This window comes from Camelina sativa, chromosome 9, assembly GCF_030686135.1.
Source record: "Camelina sativa cultivar CO46 ecotype springtype chromosome 9, ASM3068613v1".
Classification (NCBI taxonomy): Eukaryota; Viridiplantae; Streptophyta; class Magnoliopsida; order Brassicales; family Brassicaceae; genus Camelina; species Camelina sativa.
The window spans coordinates 44,144,055-44,166,437 of record NC_141888.1 but is presented as its reverse complement, the minus strand read 5'-3'; the positions used below and the strand labels follow the sequence as shown (position 1 = coordinate 44,166,437).

General features: G+C 35.9%; 4 protein-coding genes and 2 non-coding genes across 26 annotated transcripts; 3 read left to right on the top strand and 3 right to left on the bottom strand.

Moving 5' to 3' along the window:
- The first annotated feature begins 416 nt into the window (after positions 1 to 416).
- On the top strand, positions 417 to 523 carry LOC147939517 (small nucleolar RNA R71). Its single transcript, XR_015567641.1, has one exon. It is a non-coding gene; the product is annotated as a small nucleolar RNA R71 (small nucleolar RNA).
- Positions 524 to 3,124: 2,601 nt separating this feature from the next.
- LOC104714008 (uncharacterized) lies at positions 3,125 to 5,873 on the top strand. The gene is made up of 4 exons (XM_010431234.3): positions 3,125 to 3,938; positions 4,036 to 4,188; positions 4,394 to 4,690; positions 4,773 to 5,873. The coding sequence occupies exons 1-4, from the start codon at positions 3,633 to 3,635 to the stop codon at positions 5,652 to 5,654; spliced, it is 1,638 nt and encodes a 545-aa protein (XP_010429536.2). The 5' UTR covers positions 3,125 to 3,632; the 3' UTR covers positions 5,655 to 5,873.
- A 1,865-nt stretch (positions 5,874 to 7,738) lies between these two features.
- On the bottom strand, positions 7,739 to 10,436 carry LOC104714007 (putative clathrin assembly protein At2g25430). Its single transcript, XM_010431233.3, has 2 exons — positions 10,036 to 10,436; positions 7,739 to 9,905 (listed from the first exon to the last, which is right to left on the bottom strand). Exon 2 carries the CDS (start codon positions 9,872 to 9,874, stop codon positions 7,955 to 7,957), a length of 1,920 nt encoding a protein of 639 aa, XP_010429535.1. The 5' UTR covers positions 9,875 to 9,905; positions 10,036 to 10,436; the 3' UTR covers positions 7,739 to 7,954.
- Positions 10,437 to 11,655: 1,219 nt separating this feature from the next.
- Positions 11,656 to 16,413, bottom strand: LOC104715955 (topless-related protein 4). Of its 20 annotated transcripts, none has more exons than XM_087466496.1 (15): positions 16,008 to 16,413; positions 15,695 to 15,874; positions 15,339 to 15,452; positions 15,060 to 15,252; positions 14,863 to 14,927; positions 14,605 to 14,784; positions 14,086 to 14,244; positions 13,787 to 14,000; positions 13,314 to 13,421; positions 13,024 to 13,215; positions 12,815 to 12,937; positions 12,627 to 12,722; positions 12,356 to 12,553; positions 12,088 to 12,263; positions 11,656 to 12,007 (listed from the first exon to the last, which is right to left on the bottom strand). In XM_087466496.1, exons 1-15 carry the CDS (start codon positions 16,094 to 16,096, stop codon positions 11,830 to 11,832), a joined length of 2,265 nt encoding a protein of 754 aa, XP_087322622.1. In that variant the 5' UTR covers positions 16,097 to 16,413; the 3' UTR covers positions 11,656 to 11,829. The 20 variants fall into 20 exon arrangements, with proteins under 20 accessions (XP_087322622.1, XP_087322629.1, XP_087322623.1 ...); XM_087466503.1 differs by having other exon boundaries at positions 14,863 to 14,923; positions 16,008 to 16,391; XM_087466497.1 differs by having other exon boundaries at positions 13,024 to 13,194; positions 16,008 to 16,389.
- A 2,010-nt stretch (positions 16,414 to 18,423) lies between these two features.
- On the bottom strand, positions 18,424 to 18,496 carry TRNAR-UCU (transfer RNA arginine (anticodon UCU)). The gene has a single exon. It is a non-coding gene; the product is annotated as a tRNA-Arg (tRNA).
- Positions 18,497 to 18,754: 258 nt separating this feature from the next.
- Positions 18,755 to 20,288, top strand: LOC104714005 (F-box protein DOR-like). Of its 2 annotated transcripts, XM_010431230.3 has the most exons (2): positions 18,755 to 19,533; positions 19,761 to 20,288. In XM_010431230.3, the coding sequence occupies exons 1-2, from the start codon at positions 18,979 to 18,981 to the stop codon at positions 19,791 to 19,793; spliced, it is 588 nt and encodes a 195-aa protein (XP_010429532.1). In that variant the 5' UTR covers positions 18,755 to 18,978; the 3' UTR covers positions 19,794 to 20,288. The 2 variants fall into 2 exon arrangements, with proteins under 2 accessions (XP_010429532.1, XP_087320326.1); XM_087464200.1 differs by having other exon boundaries at positions 18,755 to 20,288.
- The last annotated feature ends 2,095 nt before the right edge of the window (positions 20,289 to 22,383 follow it).

The window sequence follows — 22,383 nt, the reverse complement described above, 5'->3', positions numbered from 1 at the left end:
GTTGCTGCTTCTGGTCACCATTGTAAGGTCTGTTTCCTTGCTGATTACCGAATCTCTATCCCTGATACCCAGCTCCATACACATAGTTGACATTCTCCTCTGAATTATCTGGCTCTGGCTCAAACGTCTCAACTTCAGCAGTAAATTGGACTGACTTCTTTCCCACAAGAAGATTGTGCACTGAATCAAGCTTAGCACTAACAGAAGCTAGCTGATTTGCATCAAACTCTCCATGCAGTCTCTTTCTTTCAGCATCAGCTCTTTTAATGCTATTGCTAGAAGCCAAATTCTCAATCAAAACTTCTGCATCTTCTGGAAATCTTGTCTTGAAGTTCCCATGACTTGCAGCATCTAAAGCTAACTGATACTTCCAGTCACACCCTCTAAAGAAGATACTCAACAGTTGTACCCTTGAAAAACCATGGTGTGGACAGTCTCTTTGATAAGCTTTGAACCTCACCCAAGCTGCCTTGAAAGCTTCATCATGTCCTTGCTTGAATGAAGAGATCTTGACTCTCAGCTCATCTGACATTGCATCATCATAGAAATGGTTGAGGAAAGCCACCTTGATATCATGCCAGTTTGTTAGAGATCCAGCTGGCAACTGCTTCAACCACTGAGATGCCTCTCCTGCAAGTGAGTATGGGAAGAGCTTGCAGAATATGAAATCCTCAGTCACTCCATTAGCCTTGATACTGGTCACAAGATCCTCAAAATGCTCAATATGGTCCAGAGGTTTCTCATGGGGCAGAGCAGAGAAAGGTCTCTGTCCAACCAGTTGAAAGTAAGCAGGCTTCAGCTCAAAGTCATTCCTCTGGAATGGTGGAGGAACAATTGCAGACCGGTTCTCATACATAAGATCAGCCCGGTTGTAGTTAGCAATGGTCCTGATCAAGTCCCGGTTCTGCTCCTATCGTCAAACTGGGTTATGTACGTGGTTGGCAGCTCCACGTCCGTCTGCAGGAAGGGGGTGTCGATCGATACCCTCTTGTTGGTGTCGATCGACACCGTCGACACCATCAGCTGGTTCGTCGACAACAGCAATTTCAGCAATCACATTGCCCTCAACATCAATCTTTTGGCCCTGCTCATTGCGCAAGTGGCCCTCTTGATCCCTCAAAGCACCATCCTCATCTCGCATCAGAATGATAGTATTAACCATCTTTAGAGATTTGGCTGCCTTTCTGTTCTCACGCTCAAGTTTTCCTAACTCTTGGTTTGACAAATTCACAGTAGGACCAGACTTGTTGCTCCTTGTGTGAGGTCTAGGAGGCATGCACCTGAAACACCAAAGAGAAGAAAAACAAAAACGTGTAAGCAGAAAATAAAAAGAAAAGTTTAGACGAAATTAAAAACTTAAATCTAATGGTAGATCAGAGAGTCCCCGGCAACGGCGCCAAAATTTGATATGCTCAAATTTACCCTAGAGCTACTCTCTCAAATTAAGAGATCACTGCAGTACTTAGGGGTCGAATTCCACAAGGACTCAAGACTACACAATAAATTATAGAGTTTTATAATTATGCTAAACAGATTAAATTGAATTAAAAATAGCAATGCAAAATATTAAATAAAGCTTGTTGTAAATTCAGAAGATCAAAAAGCTAGGCCTAGGGAATTTCTCAGGAAATTATGAATTATAAATCAATCAATAAATTAGGATTCAAGCAATTAAGAACAGATCTAGAACTCTAAACACTTTTGTAAATTTAATCAGTTCTCACTGCAAATAATATCTAAATTTAAAACCAGAAAATCCAAATCTCTTTGTAAAATTCTAGGTAATAAATCAGCAATAAAATCAGGTTTAGATTGTTCACAAAATTATTAAATCAAATCTCTTTGCAAGAAATAATTTTGCTCATCAAAAGGTTTTATCAGGAAAACAATTATATTCTCATATCAATTTATTTTCCTAAAGTATTAATTCTAGATGGCCAATCAAGGATTAATATGAAGAACAACCTAAGATGAAGATCTAGATAGATAATGAATCCTAAATAAACAGATCTAATAATTCATAAAATCCCTGTGAAAAACCCTAAACCTAACAAGCAAACTACTCAGACATAATCAATGAAGAACAAGACATGATTCTGAATAATAAGCAATAGAAATTAAAAGAGTAAGAAAGGAGTTTAAGAATTTCTTCTCTACAAAGCAGTTCTGATCTCTCTCTCCAATAGCTCTCAAAAATCTCTCAGGGTTGCAGGAAAAATAAAACTTGATAGAATACAACTTGAGGGTTTGGAAAACCTAAAAACACTATTTATATGTCCTAAAACACATCAGGGACTTGTTTTGAAATTATGGAAAACTTTGGGGCAGATTTGTAAAACTTCCAAATTTGGCTCTTTTCTCGTTGGCAACAAGGGTGTCGATCGATGCTCTCTAGTGTCGATCGATGCCCTCTCTCATATTCGACTCCTAACTGATTTCCTCCAGATTATTGCTCCAAAATGATCCAAACTGCTCCACTTTGCTCCTTTAATGCTAAAAACCTGTAAAGACTCAAAAACAATTTAGAAACAAATGAAAAGACACTAAAAGACTCCTTATATCATGGTTAAAAACCACAAAAACCATGATATATCAGCCTTCCTTGGGAAATGATCCCTGATAAATTGTTGTAATTAAGATACATCCAAGACACCAAGGAAATCAAGGCTGGTAAGTTGTTGAGGAATGCTTCCATGTAACATGTTATGAGAAAGATCAAGGCTCTCAATATTCTTTCAGTTTGGAGAACTCGACAAGAATTTGTGAGATAGAGTCAGAAAATAAATTAAAATGTTAGAGACACGTGATAGAAGAATCTTATGTTCTCTCTCGTCTACGTACCACCATTAGGAAGGAAGGAAGGAAGCAAGTACATAACTTGCTGTGAGTAAACAAGTGCGCACGTGCGTTTATTTGTTGCCTTTATCCGTGTTGACGACGTGACAACTTTCCAGTGGTCCTATCCTCCTCATCCTCTATCGATGAAGCATTATGATTTAGGAAAGAAAAGTAGATTACATGAATTGATTTCTTAATAAAAAAAACACAAAACAATTATTATTTCCACGAACTTTCATAAATGTTTCCGAATATTTTTAGTGAAATAATAACAAACAACAACTTTATCCAAATATTTGAAGAAAATTTTAAAATGATAAGACGAACCATTCCAAATCTAAGTTCTCCTCTTGCAAAAGTTTTCTATAGAGAGACCAAGTTTGTGTTGTTGTATTAACCCAAAAACAAACAAGGTACGGAAGTCATCACTCCTCCAATTAGAAATAGCCACGTAAGCATTAGCCCGCGGAAAACAGACCATATGAGTCACACGTGATGTTTTTCATTCATTCCTTCTCTCAATTGCCTCGAACACGGATTTGCTGCGTTTTATGACTGAGTCGCTCTTTTTTTTTTTTTTTCTTAATTAATTTGTTTGTTTTCTTGGAGGGTTTCTTTCTTTGCTGTCTTTGATTCTTTTTTTAATGTTCTCTACGTTTCCGATGCCTTATTTAGAAGACATATACGCTTCTATCTACGTATATATATAAAAATAGCTAAAACATCTAAAAGAATTAAACACAAAAAAGGAGAAAACCCCCAAAACAAAAGAAGAGGAATAAATTCTGAAACCTATGGCAAAGAAGGTGAGGAAGCTTCACGTAACGGTGAAGCCGGTGAGGCTTGAAGGTTTACCGTCTATTCCCGGTGATCATGAAACGGCGGCAAAGAATCTTTCTACGATGGTGGAGGTGAAATGGAAAGGACCGGTCTCCGGTTTCGGATTAGGACTCGTCCCTTTTTACCGGTCTAATCGACCGGTTAACCATACGAGCTCTAAGCCGATTGCTTTAGGCGTAAGCCATGTAGAATGGGAGGAAGAGTTCGAACGCGTTTGTTGCATCGTTGGCCCATGGAACATTTCCTTCAATGTCTTCTACGTGAGTTTTTCTCTTAATTATCTCATTTTTTTGGATGATTAGTCTGATGATGTTTAAATTCAATTAGTTGAATTCATCTATTTTTTTTTGGTTTTAGGGAGAGACAATGGATGCGAAAAGCAAGAAGTCTTTGGTCGGAAAGGCGTCGTTGGATTTGTCGGCGTTAGCGCCGAAGCTTGAATCGACGGTGGGGAAAAAGCTTCTAGTTCGGTCAAAAGGTTCCGTGCTTTCGAAGGAAGCAACACTTGTGGTAATTAATCTGGTCAATTTAAATTTTAATCACATTTTTTTTATCCCAATTTGAATCATTCTTGTTCTCATTGGATATTAAATTAATTTAGAAAACATCATGGAAAGGTTTTAAAGACTTTTTTTTTTTAATGAAAAAAAAGTAAAATAATTATTTAATCCTAATCCTTAATTAATTAAGACACGCGGTTGTTTATTTAATTTAGGTCAACGTGACTTTTTCCGAGGTAAGAACCGAACCAGACGACTTTATACAACTTGGTCAGGTCTCCGTTGACTCAGCAATTCCGACAAAGATGTCAAGTCGTCGCGGCGGTGTAAGAGATTTTGATTCGTCTTCATCTCCAGCCACCGCGCCGAGTTCAGGTGGACGTAGTCCAATTGTGGAAATCGGGTCATCTTCAAGCCCGGATGAGAACCAGTCTGAACCGGGTCAAAAAGCCGTGTTTAATTGGTGGAAGAGAAGACGGTTAAGCTTTTCTGTGACATGGAGAAGAGAACCGGTAAGTATTTTGGTTTTCAGAATTTTCAAAACCCGGTTCGATTTCGATTTTGGTCACTAACCGGACCGGTTTGTTTTTGCAGAGAGAGGATGAACTTACAAAGATATCAACGGCGGAACAAGAAAAGCCGGCGGCGACGGCAGAGACTGATTCATCAATCGAGGCAAACAAATGGGTGGTGAAGGATATAGTGAGCCGCGATGGCAAATCGAAGCTAAAATCGGAAGTTTACACTGCGTCGATTGATCAGAGAAGCGAACAAGCCGCCGGAGAAGCAGCTTGTGCGGCGGTTGCGGTGGTGGTTGCTCATTGGTTCCACGCGAATCCTAAACTTATCAACCCTTCAGGAACAGAGTTTGATTCGTTGATCACGCAAGGCTCTTCTTTATGGCAATCACTTTGCGACAACGAATCGTATCTAAGATTGTTTCCGAACAAGCATTTCGATCTAGAGACCATCGTTTCCGCGAACTTACGACCGGTTAGGGTTTGTACTGATAAATCATTTACCGGGTTGTTCAGCCGGGAGAGATTTGCTTCGTTAGATGGTCTCATGTCGTTTGATCAGATTTGGGATGAGGTGGAGAAAGAGGTTGCGTTAGCCTCAAGTAATGGTGAAACTAGGGTTTATATTGTGAGCTGGAACGATCATTTCTTCGTGGTGAAGGCAGATTTAGATGGTTATTGCGTAATCGATTCGTTAGGGGAGAGATTGTTTGAAGGTTGCAAGCAAGCTTACATTCTAAAGTTTGATGATTCGAGTTTGATGTATGAGAAAGAGGTGTCGTCGGAGAAGTTGGTTTGTGAGGGTAAAAAGTGTTGTAGAGAGTATATAAAGAGGTTTCTTGCGGCGATCCCGGTGGCGGAGTTGGCGGCTAAAGAGGAGAAAGGGAATGTAGTGGATGTGTCTCTTCTTCATGAGAAACTTCAGATTGATTTGCATCATATTATGTTGACTAGCTAGTGCTGATTAGAGTTTTGTTTTCTGACTATTGATTGATGACTCGTTAGAGTATAGAGTTGTTAGGATTGTGAGATAGAGAGAGAGTTTATTTGTGCATATGGTTCGCTAAAATAGTTACCTTGATGAGACAATGTGTTGGGAAAAGTCAAGAAAAAGGTTTTTATTTGTCCTGGCTTTGGTACGTTGTTTAAGAAAGTGACAAATGGGTTTTTCACCAAATGACTATATATATATACGTATAGTACACTAGTCCGGGCGTATCTTAGAGATGGTGATTGGTGGTGACACAGCTGCATCAGCTAAACTCATCAAAGAAATGAGGAGTTCTTGTTTCTTCGAAAATGCTTACACATTTGTTGGTTACTAATATGTTATATGATGAAAAATTGGACAAAAGATTTTTAGATATCATTTCTTAAACAGATTGACTTGGGAGGTGAATTAACTTTTTTGCTGTTATTCTAAAAATAGCTTCGTATTTGTTATTACGTCTGAGCTTCGTAAGAGTTAATTGTGGTTTCTTGTAGACAAGAGTTGATCCACACATTTGTTGAGAGTTGAGACAAGATCAATGCTCAAATTCAGGGAAGGTCGTATCAGAAAGATTTTAGATAAAGACGTATTTGGGTTTTCATATTAGCAAAGCCACCCATCTTTCCATTTTTTTATCTTTGGAAAGTAAATGACAATTCAAAACAGTATATTTAAATTTCTTGAAGTTCATATACAAATATAGTGAGTAGTGCTAAGTGGTAATTGAAACTACATATACTTTTGGTGTGGGTTGAAATGGCTTTAAAGCCAAGGAGCTCTGGCCATTTGAAACCAATCCATGTAGCTAGTGAAGAATTTATTATTGACCATTTGTTCCAGCGGTACCTCGCCTAGAACTGTTAAAATAAGCTGTCCAAGTCCATTTTGACCCGTCCAATATTGACCATTTGGAATATGGACAAATAAGTGACTGTGTCCATTAAGGACCGGTCCATTAACGACCATGCCCATTAAAACTATGTTTTTATGAGCTGTCCATGGGTGTCCATTGGTCAGAAATATAATAAATTGTATAAAATGAAAAAAAAAATTAATTTTGTATTTTTTAGTTTTGTGTTTTAAAATTTTTACCAAATCGATTTTGACATAGCTTCTTAAGTGTTATGGGCCGCATAATGTCCATATTGTCCATCCATAATGAATTGGACATGGACGGATCATGGACGGCCCGCCCATTTTGACAGCTCTAACTTTGCAATTGCGCTAATTAATGTAATGTATATTGATTTTGGGAGTTTGTAACAAGTCATTACATATGTTGGTCATTCTTCTCTCCATCCCTTCCAAACTATTTTGAAAATCTGAATAAAATTTTCATTTATAACAAAATTATATTTATATCGATGATTTAGCAGTATTAGTTTGTTGGCTCTTTCAATATAATTTTTCTTTCGAAAAAAAATATCATAATTATTTATCGTATATATATTCATACTAGTCTTATAAAAATGATGATGATCTTTTTTTCCCCAAAAAATGATTTTGATGATAATGATAAATTTATCCAGAAACGTTTACGTGACCTCCTGGTTACGAAAATGAAACACCCTTACCTGAGTTGGTCATGAAGAGACTCCAGCTTAGCTTTTGCTTTTTAATATTCTCCACAGGCAAATAATATTAAGGAATGGTCATTTTGCTTACATATTCATTGTAGTGGACGGTGGTCCATTCTTAGCTGTCAATATATATAAAACAACCCATTGGGTCACCTAACTCTTTTCGTCGAACAGAGACTTCCACATACACTCGTGCTTTCATTTTCCAATCTCAACTATAAAAACATGTTAATTAATAATGGTAAACATCACTTGGAATATTATAAGACAAAGTAAGAAAGCGACAAATCTGTTTCACCAAATATTACAAATGAGCCAATCATGGCTTCAAACTTCAAAGAGTGGCTTATGTTTCACCTGTCTGTTTTGGACAACACAACCCAAATATAACGTCCTTTGGACACTTTCTAAGTCAAAACTACCCGACAAAAGTGTTCTCAAGTAACTTTAAAACAGTGGAACACAATGAAAGATATCAAAATGTTGTTATACATAAGGGAATCAAGATTCTCAAGAAAGTGTACATAAACTACAAATCAAACTCGAGCAGAGAGACGAGGAAGAAGATTGAATCGTTTTAACGACAATCCAGGAATATAATTTTTAAAAAAAACACACGAGATCAAAGGTGAAAGACGAGTCATCTACACATATGAGTGGGTGCAAAAAAAACACATAAAGAATGAATCAGTAAGGATTGTTGTAGTAATAACCCGTCGGTGGCGGTCCCATCCCGTTGACAGGTGGCATTCCGTAAGCTGGAACTGGACCGTTGTTCATCTTCGCCAAACTGGCTTGACCTCTCATGCCTTCACGCTGGTATTGCTGCCATAGCTGCTGTTCTTGATTCAGAAGATATTGCTTCTTCTCCATCTCTGCCATTTGGACATAAGAAGGTGGTGGAATGGTTAGTGAAGCTGCGAACGGGTCTTGGTTCACTTTCTCGACTGTACCATCTGGTGCAGGTAAGGCCAATACTTGAGTATTGGTTTTGCCCGGTAATGGTAAAGCTACGCTGCTCGCGCTTCCACCTGTCAACTGCGAGGTGCTCACATGTTGTCTGACCATTCCTTGATCGTACATCCCGTTGAGCAACAAGTTATCAAACCCACCGCCCAAAGCAGCTGTTTGTTTTTCTAAATTGCTAGCCGTTTCAACCAATGCCAATTCCCAATCAGCTTTACCAGGTTCAGCAGCAGGATTCTGCCAAGCTGAGGTCACTCCATTCGAGGAGAAAGCTTCCCATTTTCCGTTATTACCAGGTGGACCAGCAAAAAGAGCAAGTGCAAACTTGTTCCCTTGGTCATCAGCAGTGACTTCATCCTCCCTCAAGTTAACTAAATCCTCAGTAAACTGCGGTTTTTGAGGCTGAGGCTCTGGTTCAGGAGGAGGTGGAGGAGTGTAATTCTCAGGAGGAGGAAGAGCTTTGATCTCATTCATATCAGGTTCAGGCTCCTCTTCTTGAACAGGTGGAGGAGGAGGAGCTTCAATCTCTTTCCGCTCAGGACTCTTCCCTCTCTTCGCTCTATCTCTCACAAACTCTTCCAACGTCTCCAACAACTTACCAGTAATCCTCTGAACTTCAGGATACTCAGACGATCTCGCCACACCAGTTTCTTTACACCAGTTATAAAACGCAATAACCTCATCAATCTGTTTCGCCGCGCTAGCATAAGCATCAAAGGCCTTGACACAATCCGTATACTCCATATCGAAAAACTTATCCAACAAAACAGCCAAAACCTCGCAGATATCAGCATAAAGCTTAAAACTCTCCCTCACAACAGGATACAACGCTATCAGTATCATCCTACTGTTCTTAGCTAAACCAGTTGGTCTCAATGACAAAAACCGATCAAGCAACCTTTGTAAATGACCCATCTTCCCAAAAATCCTTTCCGGTGTCATCTCCCTTAACGGCGTAACAGACTTCTTCTCCTCCCTTCCTCCTCCTCCCATCTCAGTCATATCTCCATAAGACCGAGATCTCTTAGGTACACCACCATAACCATTATCACCAGCACCGTTCTCATAGTCATAAGACCGCGGAGGTGGTGATCTGAAATCATCTCTTCCTCTCCCGTACCTATCATCACTATTATTACTATGATGACTACTGTTACCACCGGCACCACTCTTCCTCTCAAACAAAGCTAACTCAAGCCTCTGATCCAAATAGCCAGCGTAAGTTCTAACGAAAGCAGAATGATCCCAAGAACTCGAATGAGCTTCGTCGCGAAAATCAGACATGTTTAACATCCTCGTACCTCGTCTTGTCGAGTAAAGAATCTCTTCTTGGAAAATCGGATCTCCTTCGTTTAGAAGTCGGTGAACGAGCATCAGAGCCTTGAGAGCAACGACCCAATCGCGAGTCTTGCTTAACCGTCGTGAGACGGAGGTAACGCAGGCGAGGATGTAGCCGCGTGAGAGAGAAGTTAGGTTTAAGATCTCGCGTATGTATTTCTCGCTGGCGGGATCGTCGTCGTGGCTTGTAGCTTTGACTATGGCTACTTCGAGATCTGGAGCCATGTTGCTTGCTACTTTGGCTATTCCTATGCTTGTTTGGTCCTTAACCGCACCGATCGCTTTTCGAATACTCGGCGCCATATCTCTCCCTCCGATTCACGATTTCGAATCTCTGAGAAAAACACAAAACAATTCAAGATTCGTTGCGTTTTGATTGATAACGGGAAACACAATTTGAAAATTTTCGATATGGTTTTTGATTTTTTTTGTGTGTTTTGTATTGAGCTATATTTAGAAAATACCGTTGGGATTGGGAGAGGTGTTCCTTGGCTAGATCTACGGAGGAAGATTTCGTCGGAAGAACAAAACGGTGTCGGAGAACTTTTAGATCTGTGGAAACGCCAAATTTGGCGGTGTGAGATTCGGAGAAGGAGTAAAGGAGGAGGCTGGGACAGAGAGAGAGAGAGAGAGAGAGAATGGTCGATTTAAGAGGAGAGTTGGAGTCTGTGATGACGTGGCGGTTTTTAAGTCGTTGATCTTGGAGGAAGGAGATGCGAAGTTTTTTTTTTTTTTTTTGACAGGAACTGTCGGGAGCTGTGTGCTTTGTCGGAAGGTTAAAGATGTGTGTAATTTTTTGCTTAATGTAACAGATTGATTCTGGCTTATGATTTAAAATTTAACAGAAAATAAATTTTTGTTTCCTACGAAGGAGAAAATATTACTTCTGTTTTAATAGAAAATATTCGCTTAGATTTTATTTTATTTCTTTAAACACCTAACAATATACGTATATGGTTGTGTAAATATACTCTATCACATGTGTTTAATAAAAAACAAATTTTGTTAAAAATTTGTTTTGATTGTTTCTAAAAATTTGTTAAAAAATCTTTAATAAATGTATGACATAATCTTATATAGTTGTTAAAATTTTATTTCTTTTTAAGTTGTATCACTTTTTTGAAATATTTTTTTAAGTGTATCTCGGTATAACTAAGTAAATTAATTTATATAACCTATTTTGTTATTAACTAATGAATCTAATAATAATTATAACTTTATAATCTATAAGACTATAAATATTATATAGTCTATCAAAAATAAATTATGTTACTTCCAAAATATTAAATAAGGGATAAACAGATTAATTCTGGCTTCTGATTAAAATTTAACAGAAAATAAATCTTTGTTTCGTACAAAAGGAGAAAATATTACTTCTTTTTTAAAGTGTGGAAAGAATTGAAGTTCGAAAGCGTTGAAAATATTATTTTTAAGAAAAAATGTGGTGGCACTAGAATGGGTATGAGCTGGAGCCACGGCCTTTTTCTATAATTTATTTATGTCACATGTTTATACATCTTTGTGGACTAATAAAAAAAAATGAGGTTTGTACACGAGAAATCAACTAACAAACAAACCCAAGTCTGTGATATTCTTCGCTATCCCCCCAACCCAAGTCTCCCACCATTTGCTCACTCGCCAAAGATTTGTCACCATCCGGAATTTGTTTACACTTCAGAGGTGTGTTACCGTCCGAAAACACTCAAAAGAAGTCCCCCTACTCGTTTGAGATCTTTCATCCTCCAAAAGTTTCTACTATATCTCTAGAGGACGAGCAACCATCCGTAAGAGGTCCACTCTCAGATTCATTACAGGTTTTGGATCCATACGTTGCGTTGTTGACCTTGTGGTTGGCGGTAAACTAAATAGCTGAAATTTATCCCAACACCAAGAACAAAATAATCATCTTGAGTCATTAAAATGATATAAAATGAAAAAAGGAACACTATGCAAAATGGCAGATATCCAATCTTATTGGAGAACAAAAAGAGAATGCTTTAACTTTACCAAAGTCATAAAGATTACATTACAAGAAAAAGGTGCAGAGTAAGTTGGTAGCTTCTTAACAGATACTTTACGAATAATAATACACAAAAAGACATATATTAATTACGAATTACGTACATAGACCAAAAAAAAAAAAAAAAGGCAGTAAGAACTAAGCACAATTGCATACAAAAAGAGCAGTAAGCTCAGTTACATCCAAAAAGATCAGTTAGCTCAGAGATAAATACAGAAAACTAAGACAACTTCTGTGGTCAGTAACTATGATCTGAGTCATCAGGATAATCTCCATCGTCTTCAGGTGGAGCTGTTTCACCCCATCCTCTACTCCACAACGGCTGAAGAACAATGACCTTACCATTACTGAGCCCAGCAGTGATCTGACTCAGATGTGAAGGATGAGCGGCAATAACAGTTGGATAAACTTCGAGCCTGTGCCACCAGCAATATGGTAGCCAATTCAATAAAAAAAATTATTTGATCAAACAGAAGTGTGGGCAGGGAAACTGTACCTGATGTTGCTGGGGCTGGGTTGAGTAACAGAAGTCAGATTAATTCGACATATCGTCACGAAGGTCTTGGAGTCCAGAATTTTTATGAATCCACTTCCAAAGCCAACATAGATGATCTCACCATCGGACGAATATGTAGCAGAAGTTATTGAAGTATCAGATTCATCAGGTATCCACTGCGTAGCATTTTTTATTTAGTGTCGATACGATAACTAGAGGCAAACGAATTTAATCAGAGAAGAGTGCCATCAAAGTCTTTGCCTTTTACCTGCACACGGCAATCAAGACTTCGAGGTTCGTATATACCTATCCACCCCTCATGGACCACGAGCATCTCAATTTGATATGGATCAAACTGGATGTGAGTTACTAAAGAGGTGGACTCAAGGTTAGACCGGGTGCAACAATTATGCGTAGAGTTCTTACTCGTCAGCTTGACCCAGCTCTTTGTGCTCCAAAGACAGAGCTGGAAAAAAACAAAAACAATTTAAAAGTCCTGAAAGCAACAATTTTGGTTATCTACAGATGCATGCACAAACCTTTCCATCAGAGTCGGATGAGACTAGGACATTAAAACAGCGAGAAAATGCTAGGCAGGTTATTTTCTGATCGTGGCCCTCCAGCTTTTCTTTGACCTAATACATTTACAGCTTTTGTAATATCTTTTAGCAGTAGACAAAGTCAGGCAAATGGTTTCAGGCGATTACCACGAGAACGAAAACTTTACCTTTCTCGAGGATAAACAATGGATAAAGATAGAACCATCATCAAGCCCGACGGCAAGCAAATCACCAGGAATAAATATAAAATAGGTAGCCATAGGTTTAGGACTTCCGAAAGCTGCTACTTTCTGGAGTATTTGTGAAAACAGTGTCATTTGATGATGCAGACACAAAGGCAGGACCAAAAAGCTTATAACACTACAATGCTTATTACCTCGAAACTCTTAAGATCAAAAACTGCTATTTTTCCTCCTGACGTAGAGAAAAGATAGGAACCCTTGATCGCAAAACATGACGTTGAATTCTGAACAGAAGCGACCATCTCGTTTTTCATAGTTTTCCCACTTTGAGGTTGATGTAATCGTGGCTTCGGAAATATATTTTCCTTCAATATTCGAGGAGTATACTATAAGTAGAAATTTAAAGAAACAAATAGATAGGGTAAGTAGCCAAGACATCAGCGCTGAAACATAGCAGAGATAGTTTTGTCATCTGAAACTAGACCTTGCAGAATTCATTTTGGCTACTCGACCAAGTCCAGAGTTTATGTGTGGCGTCTTCTGCCAAAGCCAGTATGTAATCTCCAGAAGGGGAATAGGTCAAACGTACAATCTAGCAAAGTCAACAAAATCAATGAGATTCCAACAGTTGAAGATATAGAAGACAATATATGCATCAACAAACAGCATTGTCATTTCACTATATATCAATGACTACCAAGCGTAGGTGATATTTTCATTCCAAACAGTAGCTACCAAATAGCACAAGCAAACTAAAGTGTCAAAGAATATGGTTTCTCCATGATGCTACTACCGAGGATGTTCTTGGGAGCAACAAAGCACAATCCTCAATGGCTATAATTTCTCAAGAGCCATGTTCTTTTTTCCCTTCTAACGATCAACTAAATTTGCGAACGAATGCCTTGGATGACATGAAGTACATCAAATTTTAATAGATTCCGGAGAAAGTAACCTTACCCTTTCTTCTGAGCAATAATCAGGAAGAACGAGTGCATTGCACTGAGATATATCATTGATTTCGTTTGGTTTGCAGTTAATAACCTTCTTCCTTGGCCCTGTTTTCTTGAATTTGTTTTTAAAATAGGATGGTGTGCCACAAAGGTATGACACTACTGGAATATTTTCCATAGAGCTAGAGTTGTTGCATGTACGAGAAGTCCACCAGTCCAAACTGCACGAAGTGAAGAAAAATCAAAGCTAGAAGAAAAAGCGAGAACACAATCAAGACTAGAAAACAACCCCTTTGGCAGTCTTACCTCTGCTTCATCAGTGTTAAAAGTCTTGACTTTTCCATGCTAGGAAACTTGAGTTTATCTTTCAGTACTGGATTCTTCTTAGCTAGCATGACAACAGAGGCATGCAGCTTTACCTTCGGCGACATGTTATCAAGAGATCCAGATGGGGTTGCAACTTCCCTGCGGTAGAAAAACTTCATCAGAGTGAAAGCTGTAGCCTGTTGAATAAATAATTAACAGAATTTACTAAAGAACGCTAAAACTAGAATTGCTCAATCATTTTTTACAAGGAGATAAACAGATCAATGCTCATCAGTATACAGTGGATGAGAAATAGCTTTCTAAGAGGTGTTTTATGTATTAAAATAGACAAATCAAAGTTGATACTGAGCAGTAGAGAATTCGGGGATAATAACATTTCAATATGAATAGAGTATAACTACTTTATGTTTCCATCGTATGCAAAGTCCTTAACCAAGTAATTGGGATCTCATAATGAAATAATGAGATGTAAATGTAGATAAATATATGTAAACCAACCTTTCTGTAGATTCTAGGCATATAAGTTTCTGAATTTCAAGAAACATAGCCTTTGAGTACTTATTATCTCCTGAGTCTGTAAAAGCTCCCAGGTACTCTTCAGCTTTGCCTAATTCACCAAGCTTCATCACTTCCGCCAGATAATTCAAGTTGAAGAAGACTTTTGTTTCTTGCTCTAGTCTTCAGAAAATAAAAAGTTATAAGCAACAAGAAAACAACGAAATATCCATAAATCAAATTTATACCAGCAAAGCTTACTTATGCAGAGTGTTCTTGTACTTTGCTTCATAGAGAAATTGAAGGATTAAGCAAATGAGATCTTCCTACAAGAAACGCACTGATCAGAAACAAAAGAACTCGAGAATCCAAAATCTTCATCCATTTCTTTATTAATTTCAACATAGGTTTTTTGGTACCTTCACAATAGCCATATAAGAAAATATGTAAAACTTTACCTTCAAACCTCCCTTTCTCCCATGACAATTTGGACAAATGAGGGAGATCAGTGAGAGCAGTGCAGATGTATTCAACTTCGGAAAATCGAGTTTGTCACATAAAGAAGGATTGCTTTTTGCTAGTTTATAGAGATCAACACACAACTTGGCTCTCCCCGGTGCTTTGTCCACGCAACAAGTTTGCTCAGGAAAACTATAGACAAAGCCACCACCAAAAACTCTATGAGATCTGCAGTGGGGAAAAATTATTAATGGCTAATAATATATCTAAACCCTTGCCTCATATCATCTACAGCAATCACCTCAACCAAATCGTCAAAGCTATCATCTTTTAAAACAGGAATCCGTCGCAAATCCTTGGAGAATGTGTTCACAGATTCAGAGCCACCACCTCTGCAAAACATTACTTAAAAGGAATAAGAAAACATATACTTTCCTTCCAATTATATAGACAACCGTTAAGCTCTTCAGTTTCTTTGCCCTCAAAGGAAAGAGAAACGAATCCTTAATTTAAAATTTGGAGCTAATAGTGGAACACTATCAAACTTTCAAAATCACCATGCATCCCCCCAGCTAATGACACAACTAAATCAACATCAAACTCTTTCTATGCAAGAAGAGTAGAGTTTGCTTACCTATCAGTTGCTTCAGAAAATTTCCACTTGAACAAGTCAAAGAACATCTTCCTTGAAAAGGTATTAGCATCTGGACTAGTGAATGCTGAAAGATAGTCCTCAGCGTCTTTCCAGTTACCATTGAGTATCGCATTAGAGAAGTAGCTAAAATCAAAGTAAACACCTGAATCCTGCTCCACTCTAAATCATTACCAAAACAAAAATCACACAAAAAAAAGCTATTAGAACTAATCAAATACACAAAAGACACAGTAAGAAACGAAGCAACTTTGAATTTGTAAATCCTAATCCAAAAATCGAAGAACCACCGTACAAGTGTAAGCTTTCTTGGTAGCCCTCTTCATCAAAGAACTGTAAGATAAGGAATACGAGGTTTTTTCGATTCTTCTCGTCTAAGATCATCGTTGAACCAAGGAGAAATAACAAACAAGCATTTGAAATTGTGAAATTTTTCTGAAATCTTTGCTCCAGAGGAAATTTAGGGTTCCGAGAGAAACAAATTCTAGTAGCGAAGAAGATGAAAATCACACGGAACGGCAAGTAGAATCCCGATATTAGTATCGGGATTGGAGAAAGAAGACGAATTGGAAATTTGCAAGTCAGCAAAAAGCTTTCTGTCGTCGTCTTCGTTTAATCCGCTAATGAACAGTCCACTGTGGGTGAAGCAATGAAGGTTAAAGACAGAGAAGCGAAATATAAGGAGTGTGATAAGTGCGCCTACTTATCATTACCTCAGAGTTAGGCCTGGGCAAAAAACCCCCGAAAACCCGAACCGGAACCGACCCGAAAATATGGACCCGAATCCGAACCCGGAACCGGTAAAATACCCTATTGGGTCCTAATCTCCTAAACCCGAAGAACCGGAACCGAACTCGGAACCGAACCGAAAACCGAATGGGTACCCGACATACCCGTAATAAAATCATATATAGAGAATATTAGTTATATATATTTTTTATATAACATAGTTATTCAAAGTTACAACTTAAAATTCAAAAATATTATTTTTTCTTAGATCAAAATAATGAAAATACTCAAAATAACCAAAATTATAATGAAATGTTTAACTATATTTTTAAAAATATTTATTTTTAAAAATTTATTTTAATATTTAACATTAAAATTTCTGAATAATCGGGTAAAATTCAGATTTTCGGGTTTAAATTTCGGGTAATCGGGTACAAAATACCCGAACCCGAATGATATCCGATTTTTTCGGGTATTTATAAGTTCTGAAATGTTAGACCCGAACCGACCCGAACCCGGTAAGATTCGAACCGAACCCGAACCGATATTTTCTGTTTACCCTATTGGGTCCTAAACTCCTCTACCCGAGAAACTCGAACCCGATCGGTTCCTACCCGAACCCGATCCGAATACCCGAATGCCCATGGCTACTCAGAGTAGTGTAAAATAGTATAAAGGGAAAATTGGAAAAAAAAAAAAAAAAAAATCAGTTATACCCTTAATTATAAAATAAAATTATGCAATTGAAAATATATATTCTAATTTATAAATAAAGGTATAGATAGACAAATTTTTTTTAAAAAACATCATTTTCTCAATTTTCTGAAATATAAATTAGATTGACTTATGACAACTAGCTTAAATGCAGCAGTTGGGAGAAATTTTATTAACATATATAGTTTCGACCCTTACTTTAATTTTGAAAGAGAATTCGGTTGTTCTTTTCTAAAAACTTATACAAATCAATATTTCAAATTTTTGATTTTCATAGAATTTAAAGAATTTTTTTTTATTGTATCTTAGAAACCAAAAATCATTTTTACGTATTTTTAGGTAGATCTCAAACTTTTAACGATATTATCAATAAGATTTTAGAGAGATAACATTTGTTAAAATTGGTTTCGGAGAAAAAATATATTTGAAATTTCTATGTTTCATGTAAATTTAGAAAAGAGGGGATCCACAAAAAGCTAAAAAACATAAAATATTATAAGAATGGATTTGTATAACTATTTCATATATAATAAATATAATCCTAGAAAAACTATTTCATAGATAATAAATTTTATATATTATATAACTATTTCACCCTAGAAAAATATAATCCGCCACTATTATTTGCAGATTTCCTTGCAACACTTGCTTCCAAAAATGAATAATAGTAGTACTAGACTCCTTCTGTTTCACAAAGAGTGTCATTCTAACCTGATTTTTTTGTTTCAAAATAAGTGTCATTTTAAATTTTCAATATAAAATTAAGCATACATTTCCAACTTTAACCTCGTATTCATTGAAGAATATCAAAAGTTAATTTCAATTGTAAGGATATAACAGATATTTTAATATGTTTTCTTAATTTGTGTGCAAAGTATCAAAATAACACTTATTATGAAACAGAGGGAGTATACATTATCCCTAATATTCGAGAAAACAATGGATAGCTCTACCTACAACAATTTAAGACTTGCAATTAACCTTGCATCATCCCAAATCACGAGGACTTCCTAAATCAACAATAATTCCCCTAGTTCTTGTAATGAGTGGTTTAAGCTCGAAGAAGCACAAGATCTATGTTAAAAATAGCAATCTCGATGAGAAAAGTCATTGAGTTTCATGCAGTGTGACTCGTTTTAATAGAGAAGAACAATATTATTGGAATATTTACGTAGTTACTTTGTATGTTTTTCTCTCTCTATTTCTAATTTGCTAACGTTAAAAGAAAAAAAGACAAGCAAGCATTTAAAATTAAATATATTTTTAATCACACCCAGTGGGATTCGAACCCACAATCGCTTGATTAGAAGTCAAGCGCCTTATCCATTAGGCCATGGGTGCTTGCTTGTTCTTAAACTGACAAACTAAGTTCATTAGTAGAATAAACCCCATGGGTGCTGGCTATATCAGGAAGACTTAATGAAACTAATATATGTCATTACCAAAAAAAAATGAAACTAACATATGTAATTTTTTTTTTGGTCAAAGATATATGTAATTTTGTTTGGAGAAACTAAAAGAAAAGAAAAAAAGTTAAATTAATTTGGTGTTCAACGAAATTATTATTTTTTAAAATCAAATCAGTCAAAAACGTTTTTTTTTTTTTTTTTGTGAGTCAGTCAAAGACGGGTTTTTCATCTTTATTGCGTGACAAAATTTTGGGAAAAAAAAAAAAAAACAAATTGTGTGACAGGATTAATAAAGCCTTAATGTAAGTAATTAAGACCCAATGGGTCACTCAATTTTTAGGGATTATGTTTTAATTGCTAAAAAAACGGAATCATGTTTTAGGGATTATTAGGTCTCTCTTTTCCAAATCCGCCATGAAAAAGCTGAAGCTGAAGCAGCTCGCTTCAGATGATGATGATCGTCTCAATCTCACCATTTCAAAATGCAACACATGTATACCTTCTTCTTATTCACTCTCCGATTCGATCCCACCCGATGTCTTTACGGAAATCATTTCGAGACTGCCAGCAAAATCAATCCCCAACTGTCGCCGCGTGTCGAAATCGTGGGCGGCCACACTCCGCAGCTCCGATTTCGACGAGCTGTTCTTAACCAAGTCACCGAACCAGCCTCTGATTCTCTTCGCTTTCATGATTGAAGCCCGGTTACCTTTCTTCACTTCACCTCAAGATCATCACGAGGACTACTCGTCTCTCGAAGCCACTCGTCACCATACTTATCTACAAATCGATCGTTTCTCTAAGATCACTCCACCTGTTCGTGGATTGGTCTGTATCGAAGATAAGAGAAAGATGCTTGTGATTTGCAATCCAATCACAGGTGAATCTGTTACTTTACCTAAACCGGAATCGAATCTGATTTGGTCTAGAACCGTTTTGGGATATGAGCCGGTTGAGAAACAATTCAAGGTATTTTGCACTACTTGGTCACCGCACCATCCGTTAAATACTCATGGAGAGCATTATGTTCTGACGTTAGGAACTGGTAGTAGTAAAATGAATTGGAGAATGGTCGAATGTTACAAACCGTTTCGTCCTGTGTTTGATGGTGTGATTTGTATCAATGGTGTTTTGTATTATGTTGGTAAGCTTAATTGCTATCCAGAGGATGTTGTGATTGTTTGTTTCGATGTTAGGTTCGAGAAGTTGAGCTTTATCCACAAACCTAAAGGGATGAGACAGATTCAGTTTGATTCGAGATTGGTTAACCACAAGGGTCGATTGGGTGTGATTCAGTGTTCTAACTCCGGGAAAATTAGTGGAAGCACTACTAAAAGTTTTGATTTGTGGATTCTTGAGGATGCCAAGAAACATGTATGGACGAAACGTATCTATATATTACCTATTCGATGGAGGAAAATGGTTGGAAACACCAAGCTGCGCGTTCTTGGAATGATTGGTACATGTGAGATTCTGTTGTCGCCGTATGAATTATGTGACCCTTATTATCTTGTCTATTACAATATTGAGATGAACATTGTTAGAAAAGTTGAAATCCGAGGATTTGGATCGTTTAAGACTCGTACGATACCTCATTTATTCGTAGATTATGTGGAAGATGTGAAGTTTATATGAAGTGTGTAAGACTTTACTTACTTTGGATTGAGACTTTGTAGCACTGGTCGCAAGAGCTAGTTTGGAAATGAAGTTTCATTTTAGAATTACAGTCTTTGTATCATTTTTACATATGTTGGGTAATAATAATAAAACGATTTGTTGTTATAACAACTAGGAGTCAGACCTCCTTGATGTCCCAGAGAAAGTATATACAAAAAAAGTTAAATTAAATTTAAAATTTAAAGTTATACATTATATACATTATGAAATCATTTGAAAGTAATAAATTGTTTGAAAGTATATGCTATGAATAAATTTAAAAATTATCTAAAAAGTAAAAACAAAAAAAAAATAATGAGGGCTAGAACTACATAAATATTAAACATACTTTCAGTTATAAAAACACAACTATCAAAATGAAAACTTATGAAAAAAAAATATTATGGTAAAAGACACAACTCTAAGTTAAATGTTATTAAATTAACAATTATACTGTATTGAGGCAATCTTGTAATTTTTTTTAATGTACTATAATTATAAGATATTGTATGAAAATGATAGTAAAGAGTAATAACAATCGTAACATTTACTGATATTTATATTACTAATAAACAAATATTATAATGAAGTGATCCTAAGTGAAAATATAAAACGAAAAATTATGATGACTAAATGCAACTTTCTAATCAAATAATTATAAAAATAAAATATATTTAATCTTGTGTGGAAATTTATCAACAAAATTAAAATAAAATTAATAACTGTAGAATTACAGTCTTTTATCATTTATTCTGATTGAATGATGATAGTTTTGTTAATTTTTATCTCATCCTAATTATTTGATCTCAATTATTGTATATTAATCTTTTTTTTTAAATACAAAAATTAATCATTTTAAAAATCTATAAATAGAGACTACTCTCGTTTTATTTGGACATAAAAAAATATCATTTTTACTATAATTTTCTATTATTTTGATCAATTTTTTGTGTGTTTAAACTTCTTCTTTTTACTTGCAAAAATAAAACTAATTTCAATTATAAATACTATAGAAAGTATACACAATTATTTAATTCTAATTACTTTAGTTTAGATTTAATTGATAATTGTTATTAAATAAATATGTAATCAAAATTTATAAAAGAAAATAAGAATATAAAATGGTGGATGTAAGGTGTTATTGAATAATTAGGTGGAAGAAATATAACATGATATGGAATGTTAAAATGTGAAAAAAGGATGTTGAAAAATCTAATCATTGTACATGGTGTAAGTGCAAAGAAATAAAAATCATACATACCATCCAATAAATGAACAATCTTGGCCTGTTGTCCTTGTATCCCTAGGCACACTTAAATAGTTGAATAATCAAAATCATTTACTGATTTAAATTAACTGATTAGGAAAGGAATAACAAAGTTATTATTCCTAACCTGCCAGCCAACTTCTATCGTAGTGAGATCTTTTCGCTCACAGTTTCCTGAAGTTATCCAAACTTGTGAAATATTCAACTCGTTATTTTATTTTTCAATGACTGGTAGTTACTTTAGATAGACTTCAAATAAAGTGAATCTGTTTCAATTCAACTGCTTCATGGTCTATTTGAATTGCTTCATGATCTACTTTGTTCCTTTTAAAAAATTATATATATTAAAGATATCAGTTAGTTTTTTCTGAAGTAAATCATAGTTTGCTTACTTTTTTACTTTATGTGTTCAGATGGTTGCAACAGTTGGGACATAAAAATTGGTTTACAAAATATAAACAATCAAAAAAAAAAAACTAAGCAAAACATAAGTAAAGTATAAGCAAAAAATGTTGAAAAAGAAAAAAAAAGTATAAGCAAAAACTAAGCAGAATTACTTTTTGGTTTAACGTTGTATAGTATTTTATCCACATTATGAATCAAACTTGTCTCCACTATATAAAACAAATTGATTATAGCCCTTGATTATATCATATTTCAAGGTTTGGATTTTTTTTGAAGAAATTTAAAAATATTCAACATCTAAGTTTGGTACATCATGAACTATAGTATGCATATAATTAATAAATAGATTGGGTTTTTGAGGTTGACCAAAAAATAAGCAAACTACGTTATTCTCTCTTTACCACTCTAACTTTTTAACTTTTATTTTCTAAGTATTGTTAATTATTTTGTAAGGTATATTGTTATCTTCCGCTGCTTCTCTATTGGTTTTG

What these genes read in the sequence shown, in the direction of transcription:
- LOC104714008 (XM_010431234.3), top strand. Translation starts at nt 3,633, where the DNA reads ATGGCAAAGAAGGTGAGGAAGCTTCACGTAACGGTGAAGCCGGTGAGG. An exon ending in CGAAGGAAGCAACACTTGTG is followed by an intron (nt 4,189 to 4,393) that starts GTAATTAATCTG and finishes TATTTAATTTAG; the next exon opens with GTCAACGTGACTTTTTCCGA. An exon ending in TGACATGGAGAAGAGAACCG is followed by an intron (nt 4,691 to 4,772) that starts GTAAGTATTTTG and finishes TTGTTTTTGCAG; the next exon opens with AGAGAGGATGAACTTACAAA.
- LOC104714007 (XM_010431233.3), bottom strand. Translation starts at nt 9,874, where the DNA reads ATGGCGCCGAGTATTCGAAAAGCGATCGGTGCGGTTAAGGACCAAACA.
- LOC104715955 (XM_087466496.1), bottom strand. Translation starts at nt 16,096, where the DNA reads ATGATCTTAGACGAGAAGAATCGAAAAAACCTCGTATTCCTTATCTTA. An exon ending in TACCAAGAAAGCTTACACTT is followed by an intron (nt 15,875 to 16,007) that starts GTACGGTGGTTC and finishes GTAATGATTTAG; the next exon opens with AGTGGAGCAGGATTCAGGTG. An exon ending in GCCAAAATGAATTCTGCAAG is followed by an intron (nt 13,216 to 13,313) that starts GTCTAGTTTCAG and finishes TTCTACTTATAG; the next exon opens with TATACTCCTCGAATATTGAA.
- LOC104714005 (XM_087464200.1), top strand. Translation starts at nt 18,979, where the DNA reads ATGAAAAAGCTGAAGCTGAAGCAGCTCGCTTCAGATGATGATGATCGT.